We start from the raw sequence: 24,751 nt of genomic DNA on the forward strand, positions 1-24,751 counted from the left end.
TTCACATGGTTTCCTGAACATCCAGGAAACTGTTTTAGAAAGAATCATCCCAAGGCCAGGTGCAGTGGCTCACACCTGTAATCCCAACAGTTTGGGAGGCCAAGGCGGGTGGATCACCTGAGGTCGGGAGTTCGAGACCAGCCTGACCAAGATGGAGAAACTCTGTCTCTACTAAAAACACAAAATTACTCAGGTGTGGTGGCGCATGACTGTAACCCCAGCTACTCGGGAGGCTGAGGCAGGAGAACAGCTTGAACCCGGGAGGCGGACATTGCAGTGAGCTGAGATTGTGCCATTGCACTCCAGACTGGGCAACAGGAGCTACACTCTGCCTCAAAAAAGAAAGAAAGGGAAGGAGAGGGGAAGGGAGAGGAGGGGAAGGGAAGGAAGAAGGAAGGAAAGAAGCACCCCCTACTGCTCAAAGCGTACATAAACCATTTTGCACCCATCCAATTGGCAAAAATTGAAGACTGACAAATGTGGAACAACTGGGATTTTCATGTACAACTTGTGGGAGTGTTAGCAGATACAACCATTTGGGAGTGCAATTTAGTCAACACTGAATAAGACTGAAGATATGCATATCCTGTGAGACAGCAATTCCACTCCTAAACATAGATACCCTAGAGAAACATGTATGCATGAAGACCTGCGTAGTGTTTATTGTAACATTATTAGCAATGGTGAAAACTGGAAACAACTTAAATGATCATTAACCAGAGAACGAATAAATATATTTCAGTTTAGTCCTACAACGAAATACTATGCATCCATGAAAACTGACGCACTAGAGCTATACACCAAAATTGGTAAATCTTAAAAAATCATGTTAAGCAAAAATAAAAGCAAGTTGTAGAATACATATAATATGATGCCATTTATGTAAAGGTTAAAGGTATGCAGAAATGCTAAACATTGTTTATGGATACAGATATATGTATAACAAATTTCAAAGAATGTATGATCAAGACAAATCCCAATTCAGGATAGTGGTTGCTACAATCTGAATGTTAGTATCCCTTCAAAATTCCCATGACAGAACCTAATACTCAATGTGATAGTATTAAGAGGTAGGGGTCTTTGGGAGGTGATTAGGTCATGACAGTGGAGCCCTGACGGGATTAGTGCCCCTATAAAAAGAGGCTCAAGTGAGCTCCCTTGAACTTCTGCCATGTGAGGATGCAGTGAGAAAGCACCATCTTTGAAGCAGAGAGTCCTCACTAGATACTGAAGCTGAGTGCCTTGATCTTGGACTTCCCAGCCTCCAGAACTGTGAGCAATAAATTTCAATTGTTTACAAATTATCCAGTCTAAGGAATTTTTGTAGTAGCAGCAGGAATGGAATAAGACAGTTGCTATCTTTGGGAAGGGAAGGGAATGGGATCAGGGAGGGCTACAATGGCCCTTTAATGGCATCTGTAATATTTTATTTCCTAAGAATTTTTATTATATTATTAGATATGTGTTTATATGCCTGAGATATTTCATAATTAAAGAGATAATTTAAAGTGTGTCTGAATCCAGTGGGGAGCAGTATTGTGTGTGTTGAGACCAGCAGCTGCTCCTGTGAATCTGTTCTTCTTGCTCCTAGAGTTACATACAGGGGGCCCTTAACACCATTGAGGGGCCCATCTGGAGACCTTTGTGAAAGTCCACCCTTAGGAACAACACCAGAGCATATAATTTCCTCCTAAAGTTTAGTAAAGTAGAATTGGAAAACTGAAGTGAACATTTTAGACTGATCATGGTTCTAGAGACACAGTTCTAATTTGTTAAAAACAGTTGGCTTTCTTTTCATGGCTATTTTCTCCCAAATAAACCAGGTTTTTATTTTTTCTTTGTCAGATATCATGTGTTTACAACAACCCTACAGCCAGCCACATGGCTCAGGATTCACATTCATGCCTCAGGAGATTCATTAAGTGCTTCATAAAGAGGACCTTTGAAGTTGGTCATGTGTAAACCTCAGATGTTATATCCAAGAACACTGAGGGACCATTTAGGCACTGTCTGGTGACTATGGAGTGGCGTGTGCCCTAGCCAGTGCTACCGCTGAGACATCAGGAGCCTACGGGGATTTCCAACCCTATCAGATCTGGGTTCTTCTTCCTGTGTCATTGCGTCATCCTGCACGAACTGTCTGTGTAAAGGGGTGTGTGTGTGTGTGTCTGTACACATATGTGCAAGATGGCACCAATGAACACTGAGGCCTTCAAGCAGGCCTGACTGAGCTCTGACCCTGTGCCCATGGGCTACAGTCTCACCAGGTCCCTGCTGGTTGCTACTGACCAGCTGGCATTTAGAGATGGACTCTCAGCCTGACCAGCTGGAGTTTCTGATGTACATGCCTTGAGGCAACTTGAAGGGACTGCCAATCTGCATTTGAAAATCTTTTATTCCTCCATGGACTGAGGCATGCCAGTTGTGCCCAGTGGTCTGAAGGGTCATAGAGAGGCAAGGCCATGGGTGGAGACAGACCATCTTTAGGGAACCTGGGTATACATCTTCAGGATGCCCGTGCCTCTACTGCACCCTTCGTGAAATGTGAACAGTGATCCTGCTCATCTTGCTCCCTGGGCTATTGAGAGAATTAAGAGGAAGTGTGAATGGCTTTGGTAAGGTTAAAGTCACTACTCATGTAGTCTATTATCTTTAATAAAATAGTAACTCCTTTCCTCTGATTTGGGTACAAGGGGAGATTCCCAGGAGCTTTCTTCTCTTACGCATCTTCTTGGTTCCTGCTGCCACACAATGAAAGCCCCCATGAATGAATGAATGAATGAAGCTCCCTGCTCGCATGCCCTAGCCAAACCTGACTTCCCACTGTTGCCTCAAGCATGCCCAGTGTTTTCCCACACCCTTGGTCATGCAGTTCCCTTTGATTATAATGTCCTATGGCAGCTCACTGCAATCCTACCTGCTCCCTAACGCTCTTTCAGATGTTACCTCCTCTCTGAAGCTTTTTCTAATTTCACCCAAATCGATGTGACATGCCTCTCCTTGGAACCTGGAGGGCAGGGCCCATGTCCCCTTCCCTGTGCATCTCTCCAGGGCCTGGCACAATACCCAACACATAGCAGGTGTTCGGAGTGCATTAAATTCCATGAAATTGCAGGAAGCTGACCAGGCCCAGTAGACCTGTTGCTGTTCCCTGGCATATGGGAGCCCCAAACCCTTACCTTGGGAGTGAACATGTGTAGGATGCCATCAACTGCCCCTCGCAGCAACAGCCCTCGGACCAGGAAGCAGGCCAGCACCACATAGGGGAAGAGGGAGCTGAAATACATCACCTGCAGAGAGGACAGGGACCCCCCCATCAGGCAGAGCCCTTCCTGCAGCTGGCACCCCCCATCCCTGCTCACATCTGGGGCACATGAGCCGCCCCGATGGCAGCAGAAAGCAGAGCCCTGGAACTCCTGGGCATAGGGCCAAACCTGCCACACATCTGGCACGCAGCCAAGGCAGAAGCAGGAACAGGACAAGCTGGAGTCTGCATGGCTGTGCCTGGGGTTGGTTTTCTCCCTTCCAGAGCTGCTGGGGCTGAGCTAACAGCCTCCTCACCCCAGAGGGCTGCCAAGGGGGTGAGGAAGTCCTTTGCTGTCCCCTCCTCATTCTCCCATGTCTCATTCCCCCAGTGGGCCCCCTAAGGATCTCCTCTGTCCTTAGAGCTCCTTTGACGGAAGACCTTCAGGAGGTTATAGACACGGCTCCCAAACAGAAGACATCTGAAGAAGTCCCCAGCCCCTTGTGAGGATGAATCGTGTACTCTTCTCTACCACAGCATTTCTCGCATATGTCTATATCCCTGCATGCGTGGTAGATGGCCTCACACAAGAGATGCTCACAAAATGTTTGCTTCACTGAAACAAATGAGGGCAGGGTGGTGTAAAGGCTCAGAGAATGCAAGTCTGGTGTTAGGCTGCCTGAGTTCTAACCCTGGCTCTACCACTTACGAACATGTGACCTCAGGCATTTCATTTAACCTCCATGAGCCTCCATCTCCTCATCTCTAAAATGGGTGTAATCATCTCTAACTCATAACCTTGTTGTGGACCAAATGCGTTCATACAGGTGGCAGTACCTGAGAAGTGCCATGAAGCATCAGCTACTATTTCAGCCTCTGGAAAGGGAAGAGGTCAGTGGCTGGGGTCACTCTACCTTTCCAGAGCTTAGCTTCCTTGCTCATCAAATCTGGAAAAGAACCTGAAGCCTCAAACAGCCAGGGTTCTAGTTGCAGCTCTGAGACCTGACTGGCTGCGTGATGTTAGCTGAGGTGCTTTCCCCTCTCTGGGCCTCACTTTCCTCGTCTGTAAATGAGTAGTCTGGGATACAGGATCTCTAATTCAATCCTTCCCATCCCTGGCAGCACATGAATACTGATATGTGACAAGTAAGAAAGGGCCCTTATTTAAAGGGGATCTGAAATGCTGGGAAGAGGTGCAGGGCTTGGCTGGTCTACCCCTCAGAGACTGCTATGGAGCTGCCCCCTGAGGCCTCCAAGGCCCCCTTCACTCATAGCATCTACCTGCTCAAAGGGCCCTTTAGCTGTAGGCATGGCAAGCTGCTGGTTTTCACCAAAAACTGCTCAAAGCAGGCTCTTCTAGAGCTTTTGCTCTTGGGAACCTGAGGGTCTAGAATCTAGACAGATGTCCCTGGGTAATACTTCTAGTTTTCCTCCTCTCTAATGTTTGCATTAGAGCAGGCCTGAGTTATCTGAGCATGGAAGCAGCTGGGGTCCAGGGCAATGACTTTCCAGCTATTCCATTCCAGGTGGGCTGTCCACGGTGAGCAATACTATAGGAATGATACTTCCACACCCTCCTCTGGGGGCCTGTGTTATCATCCAGAGCCATCTGGAGCCCAAGCCCACCGGGAGGACCCTGAAAGGGGCAGCCTGGAATTCTTAGCCCTGTGTCCTCTGTGCCTTTCTGCTGTTCCCCATTTGGGTCCTGGGTGCCCCCCCCAGCACTCACCTTCCCCGAGGACTGGATGCCCTTAACAACAGCCATCCCCACGATGCTCCAGGCCACGAGGAGGCACAGGGTCATCTTCCAGTTGAGGCCCCCACTCTCCGAGATGGAGTCAGAGATGTCCAAGGCCTCTCGGTACCAGAAGTAGGTAGTGGCTGAGCTCTTTTCACACTCTGCCTCCACCACTGAAATAGCAGCAAAGGTCACAGGGCCTCAGTGGCGGGGCCTATGGGGTCACTTCCTCTGCTGGACCCCCACTCAGGGCAGCAGTGGGTGAGGGAGCTGCTGAGGGTGGACAGCTGGGAGGGGCTGTGCTCATCCTGGGTTAGCCGGGATCTGGCAGACCCTGAGGAATCCTAGGCTCCCAGTGGGGTCTGGGAGGCTTCAGGACACACCGGCCTGGCTGATTCCCACCCATGCCTCCTGCTGCCCATGTCTCTCCATGGAAGGGAGGAAACGTGAGGCTGAATTGGCCTAAAGTTCCTTGGGGAAAGTCCTGAGCTGGGAGCTAGAGACCTGGATTCTCATCCCAGATTATTGGTTAGATGAGTGGTGTGAACATGGGAAAGTCACTTCTGGGCCTCGGTTTCCTCATCTGTGGAATGGAATAACAGGGTGAGTAATGACAATTAAAGTCACACTTTCCAGAGTTTTACCTACACTCACTGTTTTATTCAATCCTGTCAGAAACAGGCTGGAAAAGAGACCATTCCCACTGGGGAAGGGGAAATGAGGATCAGAGATGTTAAGTGACTTATCCGAGGTGACACAACAAGTCTGAAATGCCAAATGTGTGCGCTAAGCCTTGAGAACCCTTCCTGGGACAGGGCTGGCTGGCATCCCCAGCTGGGCCCCATACTTGCCTGCCACGCTCCCATTCCTGACGACAGGACATTCACTCCAGGGCAGCGGATACTGGAAGGACTTGAAGAAATAGAAGATGCTCCACCCGATGATCACATTATAATACAGCCCCACAAAGAGACACACCTGGGGACAAGCCCACTGCAGGGTCACTGAGGCTGCAGGCAACTCCACGCTGCCCCCACGCTCCACCCGAGGCCCAGCACGTGGGCAGCGCCATAAACACAGCAGCACAGCCTCAAGGGAGGCAAGGAGGGATGGGGTGCGGGCCGTGGAGGAGCTCCCCTCACGCTCCATTCATCTGGTATTCAGGGAATCCACAAAGGAATTTTTCAGATGTTAAAGTTCTCTCTTTTAAGCAACAAACTCTTAAAATGTTAATCCTTTCCAGTTTGAAATTCTTCTAAGATACTTGAAGTACTTTCTCCTCCTCATTTCCTGAAGACTGGGGATTGTAATGACAGAGATGCTCTCCAGGACTGTGAAGGCATGCACAGCTTTGGCCCCTATGGTAAACAGACCCAGATTGCTGTGCTTTTAGAGACTTTGTGGGTGTTTCTACTCTCTCGCGCATGTTAGCAGCCTGCCTCTAGAAAGATGGCACTTGTCATTTCTTGGAAACACAATAACTAACGTTGGTAGAATTTTATTTAAAATAGGAGTGCATGGACTCTGCCTGAGGGTCCAAGGGGCTTCTTTGAAAGCAATGTTTCTATGGGCAGGGATTTGCTACATCCACTCTGGACACAGAGTGGTCCCTTCCAGAGGTCTGGCTGTCTCCTGCATCAGTGAGACTGGCGTCAGTGTGAGAGCTGAGGGCCACTTGCTTCATCAGTCTCACCTGAGCACGTGTGTGCAGGAGCAGCTGCTCATACAGCAGAACTTTCTGGGAGCATAGACAGAGTGAGACACCCACTTCCTTTACTCCCACTTCAGTCCAAGTGGGAGACCATACATACGCTCTTGTGTATCAGCACACAGCCAGCCCCAGCAGAATACACGGCATTGGCCAGTGCAAAGCTGATGGCTGACGTGAGAGCAGTGGGGTGCAACAGGCCCTCTCCCAGTCTCTGCCTGAGGCAAGTTTGGGCTGGCCCTAATGCCAGGCCTGGCGGAATCCTTAGTCCCTTCCAGAAGTTCATTCCAGTCTTTATCCCAGGTGTGAGCAGTGAGCATGGGCCCCTGTAGGCTTTGCCCTTAAGGGATGCTGTTTCCTCACCTAGAGCTCTGAGCAGGGTCTCATCTGTAGCCTTGTGGATGAGCCTGGAGACCTCACAAAGTTCTCCATCCAGGGCCACTGGAGTCTCCCTGTCTCTCGCTGTTCCAAAGCCTCACCCCCCTTGGGTTGACCTTAAGTTTCCTGTGTAAGTTCTCCAACTCTGCTCTTTGGCACAGCAAAATGGCAAGGAGACCCTGAGCCCCAGGCCTGCCTTTTCCTGAGCTCCCTGCTTGCCTTCTTAAAATACTCTTTGACCAAGGAAAGAGGAGGGACCTCCCTCATGGGGAGCTGAGGGACTGGTAAGCAGAGAAGGGCATCTGGGCTAGTCCATATGTCCCCAGAGAACTCTGGCTGCACTGTCCCAGGCAGCCCCATGTGAATATGTCCCGGCTTTTCCTCCTTAGCACCAATGGCAAATCTTCCATGCTGTTTCAGGCAATGTGGTCGACTCTCAGTTTAGGAAACATGGTGACTGGGGTCCTGGAACCCCAGCTGTGAGTAATTCCCATGTTGAGGATCACCCTCCCTGCCCTTGTCCTGACGTAGGACTCTGGCCTGGAAACTCGGTGACCTTGTCTCCAATGCCCAGGAGCAGCCCCCTGCCTCCCACTCAGTGCCTGCCCCAGCCCTTGACTCACTATGCAGCTGGAGAAGCCGATGCCCCCCAGGCGGGGACATACATAGTGCCACACACCGATGCTGCCGCGGCGGATCCTCTGACCCACAGCCAGCTCCAGGAAGAAGAGGGGAATCCCGATGATGATCAGCAGCACCAGGTAGGGCACCAGGTAAGCACCTGTGGGGAGAGCAGAGGGATGGCAGAGGGGCTCTGGAGCACAGCAGCAGAGTGAGGGAAGGGGCCGCAGCCATGTCCTCCAGTCTCAGCCACATCTCTGGTCATCCGCAAATTGTCACCAGTCCCCGTGCTCCTCCATGAATGATCTGGCCATACGTGTGGCCTACCACACAGCAGCCCACCCAGACCCTCCTTCTCCCGCTTGACTCCCCTGACCCGAAACACTAAGGGAGGAAGCGTATGTATGTCAACTCACAAGGCTAGGTTCAGAAACAGACAGACATTGCACTGCCTCTCCAGAATCCACATGTCAAGTCACACGCAGCAGACACACTCACCTCATGAGGCGCTCCGTGGACACCTGTTCACACCCCCTCCTGACCACAGAGAAGCAGCCCCAGATGGCATGGGGGCTCACTCGCCCCCAGATGCACAGACACCGGGTGCAGCCTTCCCAGAGTCTGAACCAGACGCTGATGCAGCAGACTGGGCAGCTCCAGGGAAGCAGAGCTTGGAAGCTCTCCAGGGAGAGGGGGGTCTGACCAGCTTTGCCATTAATCTACAGCTAATTGAGAGGAACAGGAGAGAAATTAGCAGTTCAGGAAAGCATAGCCAGGAGGACCATAAAGGATAGAATGGGTCTCGCTAAAGAGTCCAGATGATAAATTAATCTCGCTGTCCTGGGTCTCACTGCAGAAACAATCTCAATTCCAAGTGACAGGGCATTTAGCAGGAGAATTAAAACCATGTCTGGACACAGACGAGTGCACCCCGCTGAGAGCTGTGCCAACAACCTAGTCCTGTTAGCAAGGCCCTGCCTGTCTGTCAAACACTGTCAGGCCAGCCCCAGTCACCAGGGCCCTGATGGTCACCCAGCACCCTCTGACTAAGCCTTGCCAGTAGAGAGCCTCCAGAAGCCCCCAGCTACACTGCTCTGCCCCCATAACATAACATCCCACATGTTCACCAACATGTGCCCAATCTGCCAATGAACACTGGCAATCAGCCATCTCCTAGGCACAAATTCTGGCACTTGGCAACAATCAGCTATTTACTGCAGGTCCACTCTGAGCCATGCACAGGCAGCGGGGGGACAGTGGAGTAACAGAAGGCACAGACACTATCCTGTAACAGTTCACGATCTGCCGGGGAGGCAGGCAGAGTCACGTGAGCAATATGAGCATGCACGTGTATACACACACACACACACACACCACAGACTAGTCACACAGGCCAACCAAGCACATACATGCTGAGGAAGGGGCCAGGGTCCAATGGAGCTAATCAGGAAAGCCTACCGGGGAGGCAACCCACCGAGCTTTATATGACAGCATCTAACTCACTAGATGCGCACATGCACACATACATTCAACTCGTCACTAACAAGCAGCCCCATCATGGTGCTCAAAGGGGAGAGGGCCCAAAGGGCCACATGCTTAGACCCCTAGGTCTGTCTTTAACCCGGTCTCTTGGTTTTGGGTGTGGGGAAATGGAAAAGGAGCTAAGTGATCTGCTGCAGAAAGTCAAAGGGAGACAGCCTCACTGGTTTTTTGTTTTTTTTTTTTTGAGACGGACTCTCGCTCTGTTGCCCAGGCTGGAGGGCAGTGGCACGATCTCGGCTCACTGCAAGCTCTGCCTCCCGGGTTCACACCATTCTCCTGCCTCAGCCTCTCGAGTAGCTGGGTCTACAGGCGCCCACGACCACACCCGGCTAATTTTTTGTATTTTTAGTAGAGACGGGGTTTCACCGTGTTAGCCAGGATGGTCTCGATCTCCTGACCTTGTGATCCACCCGCCTTGGCCTCCCAAAGTGCTGGGATTACAGGCGTGAGCCACTGCGCCTGGCCAGCCTCACTGGTTTTGTATTTCGCCCCAGTGTTCTGGGTGGGGCAAGATGTGCAGGGAGGTGAGTTTCAGGGTGTCTGCAAAGTGGGTTGGCACCTTCTATGGATGCCTCTTTTTTCTCCCCAAAGAATCAGGGAAAGCCTCCAGGTAACTGCCGCCAAAAAGTGACAGGGGTGGTAGTGCAAAGACAAGGTACTGGACCCTCACCATCCAGGCTCTGTCCACCTCAGGCAGGCCGCCAGGCCGAGTTGACTGCAGGTCTCTCTACCACACCAAGGCCTAAACTAACCAGAGTGCTCAGGGGGCCGCGGTCAAGATAGGCAGAATTTGTGGTTAATAAGAGGTATTTTTTCATATCAACCTTTGTTGCAATCACTTGAAAATGCAACAGCACCCTCTTCCGCCTTAGAAAATACAACTTGCGGACACAATTGGATTTCCTTTTATGTTTCAACAGCTTTCGGGAGCCTAAAGTTGTTCATCCGAATAGCAGGGAGCACTGCTCAGGATGTTAGGAGATTTATCAGGACAGGGCCAGGATCCAGGATCTCTGAGGCCTTCTGGATCTCTAATCACCTATGCCTCAGTCAGTATTCTAAGCCTTACTTCTGGCAAACCCCGAGGTTATTCCTGGGGTTTAAAAGACCATCTTGGCAGTAAGAGCCAGGTCCTGAAGTCAGACCTCCTGGTTTTAATGACTTACTAGCTGTGTGACTTTGGGAAAATTATTCGATCTCTCTGTGCTGCTGGTTTTCTCATCTGGGTAAAGAGGATGAAAACGTTATGTATAAAATTGCTGATATTTGACCATTTTTGACTTACAAAAATGGCCATTTCATAAGCTTTGACCCAACACCTATCACACAGGGCTGTTACAAAGATTGAATGAGTGGCTTACCCATAGTAAGCACTGGTTGAACATTTGTCTTTTTCTCATAAAAACAAACAGAAGAAAAAGCAAACTAGGAAGCTGTCAACATTTCGTGGAGCTAAGGAGAGTGTTCCAGAGTTTCTGTCCAGAACTATGCAAAGTTTGATTACATCGACTATGGCTCAAAAGCACAGACTCAACTCTCAGACCAAACAGCTGTCTCCTTCCTGTGATAATTTGCCTCCTCCTTAAACATATTTAAGACAACTTGATATAGACTCTGTCTCAAAAAACAAACAAAGAAAAACCTGTAAAAATACGAGACAGTTAAAGGTAGAGATAAAAAGGGATTGCAGGAATCAGAGAAGATAGGAAAAGGAAGGCAGGAATGTGGAATAGAAAGCTCAGAATTCTGAGAGTTGACAATGCTTTTCCTCTAGGGTAGTTCTTTATGTCTGGTGCCATGGTGATTGGTGTCACTGTGAACAGTCAGACTGTGGCAAGAACACTACCCTGGGTGTGAGTGCTTGTGTGTGGCATAGAAAGGGATTCTGTAATTCATCACCAAGTGCCCAGGCAGTACTGATCATCTAAGCTAGAAAGAACACGGTTAGAGGTTCCCAGCTAAGTACTCCAATGCCACATGTCCTTTGAAGTCATTTTAGTTGCCTTGGAGCTCTTCTCAACATCACACAGGGCATAAAGTAACCATATACTTGTATATCTTTGCTTTGGGCTAGTCTTACATCAACTCAGTTACCATGCCCTGCAGGCCACAAGCTCTGATTGACAGTTACTTATTAAAAAGTAAAAAACATCTTTCAAGCAAGGAGACCATGCAGCTAATATAACATGCTATGGGGGAAAGATGGACGCCTTTGGCCTAATTCAATCATAAGAGTTCAGGTGGGCATTCTGACTCCCTGCCCTTCAAAAGAAACTGGAAAGGAGAAGCCTCCCAGCCAAACGTGGCCTTCTAAACTAGGGAAAGATGCATCCTGGAGAGGAGGGGACTGCGTCTTTGGAAAAGGTTACATGGCAAGAGTTCCACAAGCAAGGAAGGAAGGAGCTGGGGTAAAATGCCTGCCAAGCTGGGGCCACCCAACAGGCTGGAGCATGCCATGCCAGGCACGGGGACTCAGGCGTACAAGAGCTCTTGCTAGTTGACTTTCCCAGGACCAGAGGTCTGGGCTAGCAAACCTCTTTGTTTCCAGCCTATTGGGGTTTTCTTTATTTTTAGTTAGTTGATCCCTGGTTTCAGGGAAAGCTGCCTTTGGCCAATTCCTGGGGGCTGGAAGTGGTGGTAGTGGTTTGATACCAGGGGCAACATCCTCAAGAGGGATTCAAGCCTAGGGGGCAATGTGAAGGCCCCTCCTACGCGGAGGCAGTAGGTGTGGAGGCTAAGTGCCCAGGCTCTGGGCAAGCCTATCCAGGTTTGAATCCTGACTTTATCACTAGCTGTAACCTTGATCACCCACAACCTTGAACAAGTTACCTAACCAATTTGTGCCTCAGTATTGTAGTCTGTAAAACAAGGATGATAACAACTCCTTCATATAAGGCTGTTGGGAGGATTTGATGGTTTAATCACATAAAATTCGTGCTTTGGTTGTTCTAAGATGCTCAAATATCAGCAGTTTCAGGCACTTAGCCCCATTATCCATTAAGCCCTTAGAACAGTGCCTAGTACCTCGTAAGCATTTAGTAATAATGGCCAACAGGTGCTCCTTACCGTGTCGGGTAGTGTGTTGCCCATTCTGCATGTAAAGCTCATTTAATCTTCCCAACTACCCTGTGAGGCAGGAGCTACTATTATTCTCATTTTGCAGATGAGGCACAGAGAGGTTAAGCAATTTGTAGTAGGTCCCAAAGTTGATTGGCAGGGCTGGAATCTGAACCCAGGCAGTCTGGGGCCAGAGCCCACTTTCTTATCATGTCCTGTAGTCTCTTGGTAGCTACTAACCATCATTATAGCTATTCCTGGGGCGTCTTACTCTGGAATCCTGAGCTCCAACCTACAAGGGCTCCAGTTCTGCCTCAGCAAAGGGGTGTTCTTTTTTACCCCTCAGCCCGGCCTATTTGCAGGGGACCCCTGATGCAGGCAGAGCTGTCTCTTACCTCCTCCATTTTTCTGGCACAGGTAGGGGAACCTCCAGATGTTGCCAAGGCCCACAGAGAAGCCAATCTGGGCCAGGATGTACTGCAGCTTACTGTTCCAGGCCGGCCGGTCCTCTGCGTCCAGCTCCTCCTCCACCGCCTTCTGCTTGCTGCCTGCCTCACCAGCCACATTCAGTACACTCTGCTTATAGTCCACAGGCTCCTCGAGGGCCAGCAGGTCGGCCACCGACTCAGTGACATGCTCACTGCTGTGCTCACGCTGGGTCACTTTGCTGTTCTTCGGCATTGATGCCACCTGGGCCGTGTAGCCCTGCTCCCCAGCACACAGAGAAGATAGAATTCAGCTGCTGTCAGCTCCTTCTCATCCAGGGACCTAGGAAACCAGGTGAGCAGTAGAGGATTATCTGACCACACCAGGAACGTGAGGAGCCCAACGTGGACACAACCCAAATTAACTCCCCATCACACTCTGAGGCAGGTCAAGGGCCTCATATATTCAGCTTGCCCTCCCTCCCCATCAGGGGCTGCCCGGTGAGGAGCTCAAGGCCTACAGACTCAGTTCCTCCAGAGGCCTGACCCGAGCAGTATTTGAAAAGTAAACCTAAAGGGGCAAAATAGGCAAAGCCATACTCCAAACCCAAGTAGAGCGTTATCCGTGAAGACATTTCTCTCTTCCATACTGCAGCACTTAGAGTGCTCAAGCCCCTTTGGAGGCCCATACAGCCTTCCCCTTCCAGGTGTTCTGCTTAGCCAAACCCACCTGGCGGGAGCCACGGAAGCCAGCACCTTCCTTCCTTAGGGCCTTTTCACTCAAAATGCAGGGATTATACCAGGAACTGGTTAGAAAGGGGCATCTTAGGCTCGCACCAGACCTCCTGAATCAATCTCTGCCTTTTTACAGGATCCCTAGGTGATTTAAAAAAAAAAAAAAAAAGGCTCTTGAGCCATCACCAGGGGGCCCCTGGACACCAGTGCCTATGGCATCTCCATTCCCCTGGCTGGACTGGTTGACCAGGCTCAGCTAAAGATTCTGGCACCAGAAGCCAAGAGCTGTTTGCTCAGTGCCAACGAATCTTGGGTCATTGCTCAGCACTGACATTATCTGAGGACTTCTGCAGCCAAGAGCTGGTTCTCCATCCTTCAGCGACAGTTTTACAGCAGATAATGTCTGCACAACACTGGCGGGGGAGGCAAAACCCTCCCCTGCTCCTGCCAGTCCTCATTTGTCTTTCATGCTTTCCCTTAAAGAAATAAAGCACCAAGAAAATGAAGCCTTTGAAGAATTCCACCATTCCGTTATATTTCAAGGCACCCCCTCATTAAGGGAAGGTTGGAGGATTTAAAATTAAACACACACACCCCAGCCTGCGGTTGCCCTGCATCTTTCTAGGGATGTAACTTACCCAGCTCTGTAATTACTTTATTAAGGGAAAGAGCTGTCTCTGGAAGCCGGGCTCCCTGTTTGTTCTCCTCGTAGGTACATGCCACCTGAATGGCACAGGCAAGGTTGCTGTGCAGTACAAGGGCCAGGCCCGTCCTTCCTGCCAGCCTTGACCCAGACCTCCTGGCTGACCCCAGCCAAGGCCCGACCATCAAGGAGACCTGCCAGCCAGGCCCTGTTACACATGTAATGAAACTGGGAGGTTTATGGGGTTGGCTAGCCCTCCCTAGGCCAGGTCTTGGACCACATTAGCAGGTGATACCTGCTGCCCTCCTCTTCCAAGGGGACAGTGAGTCTTTAGTGACTGCCCCCTCACACCTCAAGAATAGACAGGGTTAGGCTTTGGGGGTAACTATGACAGGTCCAGCCTATAAGAAGCTCTCTGCTGGGACTCACTTCACAGTGGGTCAGTTGAACACCCCATTGTGTCCTGAAAGGTGTCCCACGGGTGGCACTTGTGCATCTGTGGAACTTTCAGCCCTGGGCCTCCCCCCAGGGCTGCCGTGTTGCCTGTGCTACACAAGTGAAGTGCGGCCCTAGCAGTTACGCAATGGAGAGGCCTGTGTCCTTGCCTGGGCTGCCAGGATGAGCTCCTCTCCTCACTCAGCAGGTCCCTGTCTGCAGTGCGTGCAAACAGAGAAATGGCTTCCTGTCAAGGCATCTCCCCCCTCCCCTACAGCTTACATCCAGAGCTGTTACTAAAGACGAGAGCTGGGAAGAAGGGTGTGAGTCCCTCTAGAGCCTGCAATCACTAGAGTTCCTTGGCTCAGAGCCTGTCTCCGGCCACTCTACCTGCAGCAGGGTTTGATCAGAGCAATCTGCAGTGCATTAGGTATGATGTACTGATCATCAAGCCACAACTAGAGAAAACCAAGGGGGTTTCCTGCAAGTCTGCAGAATTTATCTTGCTGCTGACCAATTGGAGCACATGTTTCTCCATAAATAGCCTAGTGAGTGGCAGCTTCGGTCACCAAGATGAGAAAGGGCTGGGAGGAAAAAAGCATCATTTTAAACGAGGAGGACTCAAGGACATTCTGGTAAAGCAGAAGAAGGATACCTACAGCAGCATCCAGCAACCACAGGGCATCAGCTAATACGAGCTTCCTCCTTCTTCCCAAGATGTCACTGACGCCATGCGCATGCCGCACTGAGGGATGGGGGCCCAAGGACTCCTGTGCCATTAGGTCTGCAGGATGCAAAGGGCTTGTACAAACCTCCAGGCTGAGGCACTGGGCTGGGCTGCAGTCATGACTGGAACCCTCTGTGTCCAGTGAATATGCCCAGGTGACAGCAGGGTCAGACTCAGAAATTAAAGCTTGAGGGACCCTAGCAATTGTCCAACTCAACGTTCCCATTTTATCTCTGAGGAAACTGAGGCCCAGAGAGAGGAACTGAATTGCCCAAAGCTAGTCAGGTTCTCCTAACACCCTGACCAGAGCCTTGTCTGGGACAGAGTCAGACTCAGTAGAGGTGGGGGACACAGGGAGAAGATCACTGGGTGTGGGAGTGTGAGGCATGGGCTGTGAAGCCAGACAGGCCTGGAGTTGAGAGTTCTCACTTCATTCATTGACTCACTCACTCACCTGACATACATTTCCTGAATGCCTCCTATATGCCAACCTCTGTTCTAGGTGTGAGGGATACAGCAGCAAACAAAACAGGCGAAGTGTCTCCTCTTGTGGAATTTGCATTTCATGTGGAAGGGCCGGATACTAAAGAAATCGATGGATAATGTAATGGCCAGGGGTGATACATGCTGTAAAGAGAATCACACCAGAGGGGTGGAGCAAGCTGGCAGGCGGCTCTTTTATGCTGGATGCGGGGGTTGGGGGGGCAGTCAGGAAGGGCATCTCTGAGGAGGTGACATTTGAGCAGAGGCGTGAATGACAGGAAAGAGCATTGGCAGAGCGAACAGCAGACACAAAGCTCCCAAAAAGGAAGCAACCCTGGGAATTCCAGGAAGAGCAAGGTGGCCAGAGCCCCGGGGCAGAATGAGGCGGAGACAGGGAGAGGTGTGCTGGGGAGGGAGGAGCACGGCTGTGCTGTGTGTGAGGACTGGGGCAGGTGCTCTGAGGGAGGTGGGCAGCCCTGGGGTCTTGGCCACACACTAGCTGCGTGCTCTTGGACAAGGCACTTTAATTATGTGAGCGTCTGTCTCCTCATAGGTGAAAAGGTTGCATTTAATGATGGCTCCCGTCTCCCAGGGAGGGCTGCTGTGAGGGTCCAATGAGTGGCCGCACACAGAGTGCCTGGCATAGAACTTGGCACACAGAAAGGACCCAAATGGTAGCAGCCACTGCCTGGAAGCCTTGCGTTGTTTACCTTTATACATTTAAAAAATATGTAAGTCCCCATATTGATATTTGGTCCCATCAATCCCATTTCTTCTCAAGAAAGGCCAAAGAGAGCTGACCATGGGAGTGGAGGTGGGTGGAGAGAAGCAACCTGCACCACCTCAGCAATGCCCACTTTCTTCTCCAGAACTGGTGTCCACCTAGGGTGTGCCCTAGAAAGTCCTACCATGCACCACACCCCAGTGTCAAAGGAAGCCAGGCAAAGGTCCCGCAGCTCCCAGCTTGGATCCAAAAGACCAGCAATATTATTATTAATAAAAACAAGGCCTGTATTAAAAGTTTAGCATTATTGTTATTAAAATGTACCTCATGTTTGGAATAGCTTGAGACCACTTAAAACCTTTTTTTTGTTTTTTACCAACATGGGTTGGTGATCCTGCTCAGGAGTAAGATGGCCTGGGTTCCAACCCCAGCTCACTGTGTGCCAGCCACCTGGCCTGGGCAACTTTTCTAGCCTCTCTGAGCTTCATGTGTCAAGGGAGGGTGCCAGTGGTGTCCACCTCACCATACTGTGAGGAGGATACATTGTACTGGTCTTAGAACGATGCCGGCACCCAAGAAGTGCTCACGAATGGTACCTCTTCTTCAGCTCTCATTCAATTCATACCCCAGTGGAAGCAGTGACTTGGAACAACCCTCCCTGCTCCACCCCCAGTTCCCTGAAGCCATGTGCTGGTGAAAGGCCAGCTTTTAGAGCAGGCAGGGCCTGGGAATCCAAAGTGTACCCAGCCAATGACCCCAAAGCCTTGTCTGGGAGAAGCATCAGGATCAGAGAAGGACCCTGAGAGGGGCGATTCCTCTCTTCCCATACCCATGTATCTCATGGAACCAGCCACAATCCAGGTATCAGCAGGCCAGCTAGGTGCTGGGCCTGACCAACCTACTGTGCAAACTGGTACCATTGCCCTAACTTCTTCGGATCTCAGTTTTCCTGTGTGTAAAATGGGTTGGCATGGATGGCCTCCAAGACCCCCTTCAGCTCTAGCAGATATCTACTGAGAGTCCCTCCTGCTTGTGGGTGTGAGCAAGGAGCCACCTGCCCCAGGCACCTGTAACAATGGATGCGAAAGGTAAGTTCTGTCTGCCCTGCCACCCTCCATCAGCTGAGAGCCCACTGGAGCATGGTAGAGATGTGGTGACAGCCAGCCCAGCCATATTCTAGTTATCCCCCCCATAGTAGCTAGGGTGGGTTGTGAAGTGGCTTTCACGAGCAACACGTCGGATGATAAAGCTGCAAGGTACTCTCTTAAAGGAGTGCCTCCATCCCTGAAAGCACAGCGCAGAGGGGCACGAGCACCGAGAAGGCCCTCGGTGCCAGCTTGTCACTTAGCAACAGAGGTGGCTTGCAGCTCAGAATAGCTCCTGTGAGAGAAGCAGGTCGGAGCAAGTGAACTGCAAATCTTCTGAAAGGAGAAAAAATAGTGTGACTGGGAGGCAGACAGGTAAAAATATCTCCTGCCAGAGGGGTGAGGGCTCCATGAAAATTTTTCAAGCACAGCATCCGGCAATTAGCTCAAGGTGGTGGGGGATGGCTGCTCTCACCCTGGCACCAGGACAAAGCCTGGAGCCCCTGCACCCCACAGCAGCCAGAGAGGAGGAAACGGGAAGAGGGGCCCTTTTGTAATGATGAAGGCAGTTCCCTGAGCACCCACCTCCTGGGCCTGGGGTGTTTCTTGCTGGGGAAGGTTCAGGTAACTCAAGAGACAAAAAGAATCATTTATTTTCCGAGTCAGACTCCCCAGGGGAGGTGAGTGGGGGAGCCACCATCTTTGGGGAAGCAGGCAGTCACCTAATTACAACGACCACAGACACCACAGTACCCACCCTGCCCCGCCTCCCCCCCACCCCCCATGCTCCTGACCCTGCTACCCTTGGGTCTTATGGCTCTGGAAAGAGTGGCTGTGGCCAAGCACATCCTTAAAAAGCACCTCTTCAGGGTGTTCCAACAGGCACCCTGAAGAGCCCCCAAGAAGAGGAAATCAGTGGAAGTGGTCCCCACTCAGGACCTCAAAGCCAACATCTAACTCAGGTATAATTGGTGGTGAGTAGGAACCATGTCAGAGGATGCTTGGCAGCTTCCTGATTTCTTCATGACAGGCAGTTGTGGCCCAAACTGTTCTAATTTTAACCTCAAGAGCCTCTGAGCTTTTACTGAGCCCAAAACAGGCCGGACTGTTACCAGAGACACAAATTATTTTTAATTGTTTTATTAAAACCTCTGACAGTCACCTGGGGCAAACTGTTCCTGACAGGGCCTGGCCTTGACTTGGAGGCTGCTGCCCCTGGATGCTGCTGGCCCAGGACACAGGCAGGGACCCTGCACCCTTCTTGACCTCTCTTTCCTCCACCCCCACCAGGTGTCACAAGTCCTGTAGGTGTGCTCAGCTCTGTCCTCTTCCCACCCCTCTGCTCTAGTTCAAGCCTGCTCTCTGGCTAGATGCCTGCAGCAGGCTCCCAGCTCACTTTCCCCGCCGGCATCCTACACGTTGCCTTCAGTGGCATCTTCTGGAAATGCCACGCCGCCCCACTCCCACTGCCTACTGAAGGGAGCCCAAGGCCCTTTCCGAGGCATTTGGGCCCCCTCTATCTCCCGGGCCTCGGCTTCCACTTCCTCCCAGCCCACTCACCACTCACTCTAGACTAACCACTTCCCATCCTGACAGCTGAAGCCTTCTAGGTCCCCTGCCTCGCCTCTATGACAACTCCTGCGAGTCTGTGAGTGAGCATTAACGCTCTGCCCTTCTCAGCACACTCCTCGTAACACTCTTTTACACTATTTTACTATTTGGCTGTCTGGTACAACTAGTTGTCGTTACGCCTGATCCCTTTTCTGAACAGCAAGCTCCTTGAGGCAGGAGCGAAGGTGCATTCAGCTTTGTGCCCACCCTTCACTGCTTCCTACCCACCCAGTGCTTCACACACACAGATTATCCTACACATATCTGTGGGCAGAACATGGTATTTACAGGTGTTCTAGGGTCCCTGCCTCCCAACCCTCTGAGAACAACCTGCTTCTCATGTTGAAATCTTACTACTGCCTCACCTTTGAAACAAAGAGGCGGGGTAAAACACGAACAGCAGTGACTAGAGAGACATTTGAACCTACCGGAAGTCTGCATGTCCCAGCCAGGGGGACTGTAATCCGGTGCAGCCCTGCAGCACACATGGGGAGAGCCCCAAGACTTGGAAGCCAGTTTGTTTCTTATTCGTCTGTAAAATGAGGAGCAGTGCTTGCCTGCTTACCTACCAGCTGCATCTGGTTACCACATGGATGGAAGGAGAAAGAGAAACAGAAGCTTATTGAAAAATCAAATGAACAGAGTGGTGATTTCTTTTTACTCCATTTCACAGATTTGTCGGGTTTGTGTTTTGGTCTTCCATTTCATACCTCAATTGACACCATCTTTGCTTCTGCAAGGCCAAATCCTGGTATCTTATTATAATATGAGCATGATAAATATGATATGATGGAATTGAATGAGTGCATAAATGAATTGATCCATTTTTGAACACCCCAAAGTTCCTGGAGTCTGATGTGTTTTTCCAGCTTCTAGTTTTTTCCATTTTCTGATGCAATATTCTGATGCCAGGACCATATCATGACCCAAGGATGCCCCAAGTGACAGTTTGAAAGCCAGGATACACTAAGAAGCCTGGCCATCCCTTTGTGACTTTTGGCCACTTTCAAAAGAGCCAGTATTTGTGCTGTACCTTCCCTACTTTGTAGACAGAATCCATCCTCACCTCGGGGAAATCACCTTTGGGTGGGCACAGTCCTGACACACAGCATGGCTTGGGACTTGTGGGACCATTCCAACAAGAAATCTAGCTGAGGAGCCAGTGGCACCTTCTGCAGCCCTTTCTTACTTTCCTGTTGCATTTGCCGAGTCTGTTCTCTTGAGTCAATATCTTGTTTTCTTAGTCAAGAAGGAAGGGAAGCAGGAAAGGGGACAGATGGTCCAGAGGGGGAGGAACTGGCACTGAAAAATGTGGGTGTGGCCAGTGCAAACAGATCTTGTGGTTCCATTTTACCATCTCACGTGGGAGAACGCATGCTCTGTGTGCATGTAAACAAGGGCAGCCCCAGGAAGCACCCCCCCAACCCATGCATTCTCTCTTTACTAGAATTCAGGTGCTGAGGGATCCACTGGGGGAACTTCTGAAGGCAGAGTGGGGTGTAGTAATAATAACAATGACAACACAGCACATAGGCCATAATTCTTGAGTCCCATCTCTGTGGCAGCCACCATGCTGAGCACCAAACAGATATTAGCTCCTTTAATCCTGCCAGTAATTATATCAGGTAGATACACCACTGTTACTCCCATTTTACAAATGAAGACATGGAAGCTGAGAGGGATAATTACCTATATTTCATTGAATCTAGGATCCTCTGATGCTGGCACTTTCTTGAACTTACCAGAAAGGGTCCATCAAAGTTTCCCACCCAACTAGGGTGAGCTGCCATAGACCCACAGCCATTTTGAAACAGCTATTGATTGCATGTCATGTCCTGATTTTAAGATGTGGCAATGTGCAAAAATACGCATTTTGGAATTGATGAAATAAGGCAAGTCATCCAAAGCCCCTGGATCTGCACTGACAGACTGACCCTGGAGCCTGACTCTCAACCTCAATACTATCATGGGTTTTAGGGCCAGGAAAACCTAAAGTCCTGCTCTGCCACTTATGAAATGTTAGTCTTTGGGAAAGTACATAACCCGTCTTGGTTTTACCTTCTGGACCCGAAAAGATAGGGATGAAGGATGCTACACCTCATAGGGTTGTCATGAGTATAAAATGAGGTAACAAAAGAGTTGTGCTCCGCTCAGGCCAGGCCCTCAGGGGCATGCCATCAACCAGTGCCAGCTACCATCTTCATGTGAGAACATGTGGGAAATGGGCTTAGCCAGGAATCAAGGTGTACTCACCCACATCCCACAATGCCCTGGAGCTGGGCGGGACGTGCACGTGCGAGCCCAAGGATACAGTGGGCTGACAGGGGATGCTGGGGCTCAGTTCTCCGACTTCTACTCCCTTTTTGGCCTGGAAGGAGAATACAGCCCAGCAACTCCTATGAACTAGAGGTACTGCTGAAATATGGGATTTTAAAATATGGGATTTAAAATATTTTTAAATCTCTTTCCCTCCTTCTTTTCCTTTACTTCTTTCAACAAATATTTGCTGAACATTATGTTCTAGGCCCTGTTCTAGTACAACAGAGAACAGAGCAAATAATGTCCCTGCTCCATTGGATTTATATTCTAGTGCAGAGGGACAAATAGAAATCAGACAAATATATAATTTATAATGTACATATAAACATACACTATATCTGATAGTATATATATCAAATAAACATATACAATATAGAGTATGAGGGGGTGGAGCACAGCAGGGATGCTACAACAGAGATGGGGGTAAGGAAGTATGCTCCGATAAGGTGACATAAAGACTTGAACGGAGTGAGAGAGTGGGCCATGTGGATGTCCTGGGAAAGCATTCAGAGCAGAGGGAACAGAAAGTGCAAATGTCCTGAGGCAGGACCTGCATGCCCGGTGAGTACAAGGAACAGACAGACGGCCATGTGCCTAGAGCACCCTGAACAATGGAAGAGTGGGAGGTGCTGGGCTAGGAAGACAGTGAGTGTCCAGAGCAGGCAGGACTCAAGGAGCATGGAAAGGAGTTAGGGTTTTCTTTCAAGGCTAATGGGAAGCTGTTGGAGGTTTTCAAGCAGAGGAGTAATGCGACCTGACTATTTTTATTTTTATTTTATTTTATTTTTATTTATTTATTTTTTTTGAGATGGAGTCTTGCTTTGTCGCCCAGGCTGCAGTGCAGTGGCGCGATCTTGGCTCACTGCAACCTCCACCTCCCGGGTTCAAGCGATTCTCCTGCCTCAGCCTCCTGAGTAGCTGGGATTACAGGCGCATGCCAGCACACCCGGCTAATTTTTGTATTTTTAGTAGAGACGGGGTTTCACCATGTTGGCAAGGATGGTCTGAATCTCCTGACCTCGTGATTTACCTGCCTCGGCCTCTCAAAGTGCTGAGATTACAGGTGTGAGCCACTGCACCCGGCCTGACCTGACTGTTTTTATAGGGATCAATGGCTGCCGGTAGGACAAGTGAAGAAACAGGGAGGGTAGGTAAGTGATGATGGTGATATGGATCAGGCTGTTGGATGAGACTTAAGATTTGAAGAAAAAGGGAAACTGAGGACCTGAGGTGCTGAAGGGCACACCAGGTCTCAGACAGATAAAGGACCCGTGAGAGTATACCAGTTTGGAAAAAGAAAAATTTTTAAAACCAGATGTGCATATAAAAGTCCAGGAACAACTAGTGAAAGCCTCATTCCCTTCTTTCCTCATTCATGGGGGGACCAGCATGGGGACAGATGAGTCCTCACAGCATCTGCCAAAATAATCTGACCTGGATTTTCTTAAAACCACTATTTTCTGTTGTCTTAGAAAGAGACAGAGAGAACCAAGGGTGTTCAATTACCTGAGTTACCAAAAGGACTGCTGAAGAGCTCTTGAAGGAATAGTGATCAGAAACTCTTAATTACAGTCCCAACATGATGTCTCTTTCCTGAAAATGAGAAGGGTTTGTGTCTCTTTTCTCACCAGCCTCCAGTGCAGCTTTGTAGAGGGCTGGGCAGAAAAACATCCTATTGGGACAAGCCACAGGTGACCCACTGTGCTTACATATGTTATTTATCCTCCCAACAACTTAAGATAAAATACAATTATTATCTTCAAGACAAAGAAGCCTCTATCATGTACAAGATTACCCAGCCATAAAATGGAAGAGCGGGGATTCAGACTGTCATCTACTAAACTGTAGCTATATTCTTTTTGACATACTGGTATGTTCCAATCTTTTGCATGTCATGACACAGAAAATAACACTAGCATGGCACACTGGGGTACATGGAGGAGGCGCCACCATGCTAGGCCATCCCAGGCTATTCCAAGGGATGAGGGCATCATTATTTCTGGGCCACATGTTACCCATCTGTGGCACTGGTTGGGAAGTTCTGCAGTGCACCATGCAGCCTTGCAAAATGATACATTCAGGAAGTCAACAGTGGACTGAGCCCATCTACCACCATTTCTCCCAGAGAGCAGGATCTTCCTCACTTGACCAAGTTCTCTTCTAAAACTCACAATATAAAGCAATTTGGGGAACTGGTCAAGGAGATTCCTTTCAGCTGTTATGTGGAGTCCCAAATTACTAGCAGGCAGATGGCTCCAGTGGTGTGGCAGGACCATGGACAGCGCCCACCGGGTTATTCTGAGAGCCAGCCCCAGGTTGCGCAGTACAGAACATCTGCTCTCCTTCCTTTAGACCTGGGCAAAGGAAGGGAGACCCATGTCCTCAATGAATACTCACTTGGCAGTACATTCTGGAACCACCATATCGAGTGACTATTCATTCCTCTTGCAAGGTAGTTTTAGCAAACATTGCTTCTGCTCCATTTAGAGCTGGTGTGGGATTTAAAGCCTCAGGAACCCAGGAGTCTTATAATTAAAGAAAAATGTAACTGGCAGAATTTTGGGGTGTGGACCAGTGAATTCCATTTGCAAGCAAAATAGAAGGTGGTAAATTAGTGTTATGCAGAATCCAGCAGAAATTCTAAGTAAACCACTAATTAGAAATGATGGCGTACAGTGACAGGCAACTTGTTATCTTCAAATAAACTGCTAGGTAGGCTCGGGAAGGCAGAGTGGCAGCTCAGTGGGACAACTGCAGCTAATGAGGTGACCCCAGGGCCTGTGAGCTGGGGTACTCACTCCTCTGCTCTATATGTGCCTCACTCCCACTCCACAAGAGGACATAGACTGGACAGGGCTTTGTGCCTCAACTCCCTAGTTGGGGACTCAGGCAGCCTAGAACTCACCTGACCCAGAATCATTCTCTAACAAAACACACCTGGTTTTGAACATGAGAATAAGCGTACACAGTAATTCATATTGCATCTGAGCTTATGTTCTTACATGTGAATTTTCTGTACATATTGAATGTCTAACTATGTATTTAAAAAAAAAAACTGGATTTGCCCATAAATGAGCAATGTTTTAAGAATCACTCATGGGAGGAGGAGGAGGAAGAGAAAGAGAATTATCAAAGGACTTATCTCCACAAAATGGCTGCCTATGAGCAAAGGTTTCTGGGAAGTCCTCTTCGTCCACTGCTAGTGAGGAGCATTAATACTTACATTCAGTTCTCCACCTTCAGGAACTTCCCCACTGAGATCTCAGGTGGTTTGAA

The 24,751-nt window shown here is 49.7% G+C and overlaps 1 protein-coding gene across 1 annotated transcript in view; it reads right to left on the reverse strand.

Annotated features, from left to right (window-relative positions):
* Positions 1-24,751, reverse strand: part of SLC6A17 (solute carrier family 6 member 17) — a 51,535-nt gene that overhangs the window by 22,207 nt on the left and 4,577 nt on the right. Inside the window, exons 2-6 of the mRNA XM_024252881.2 lie at positions 12,684-13,056; positions 7,692-7,849; positions 5,834-5,960; positions 4,974-5,155; positions 3,180-3,290 (exon numbers count right to left, since the gene is read on the reverse strand). Coding sequence (XP_024108649.1) covers positions 3,180-3,290; positions 4,974-5,155; positions 5,834-5,960; positions 7,692-7,849; positions 12,684-12,969 — 864 coding nt within the window. The 5' untranslated portion in view covers positions 12,970-13,056. The remainder of the gene's footprint in view (positions 1-3,179; positions 3,291-4,973; positions 5,156-5,833; positions 5,961-7,691; positions 7,850-12,683; positions 13,057-24,751) is intronic.

The sequence above is a fragment of the Pongo abelii genome, chromosome 1, assembly GCF_028885655.2.
Source record: "Pongo abelii isolate AG06213 chromosome 1, NHGRI_mPonAbe1-v2.0_pri, whole genome shotgun sequence".
In the NCBI taxonomy this organism is placed as follows: Eukaryota; Metazoa; Chordata; class Mammalia; order Primates; family Hominidae; genus Pongo; species Pongo abelii.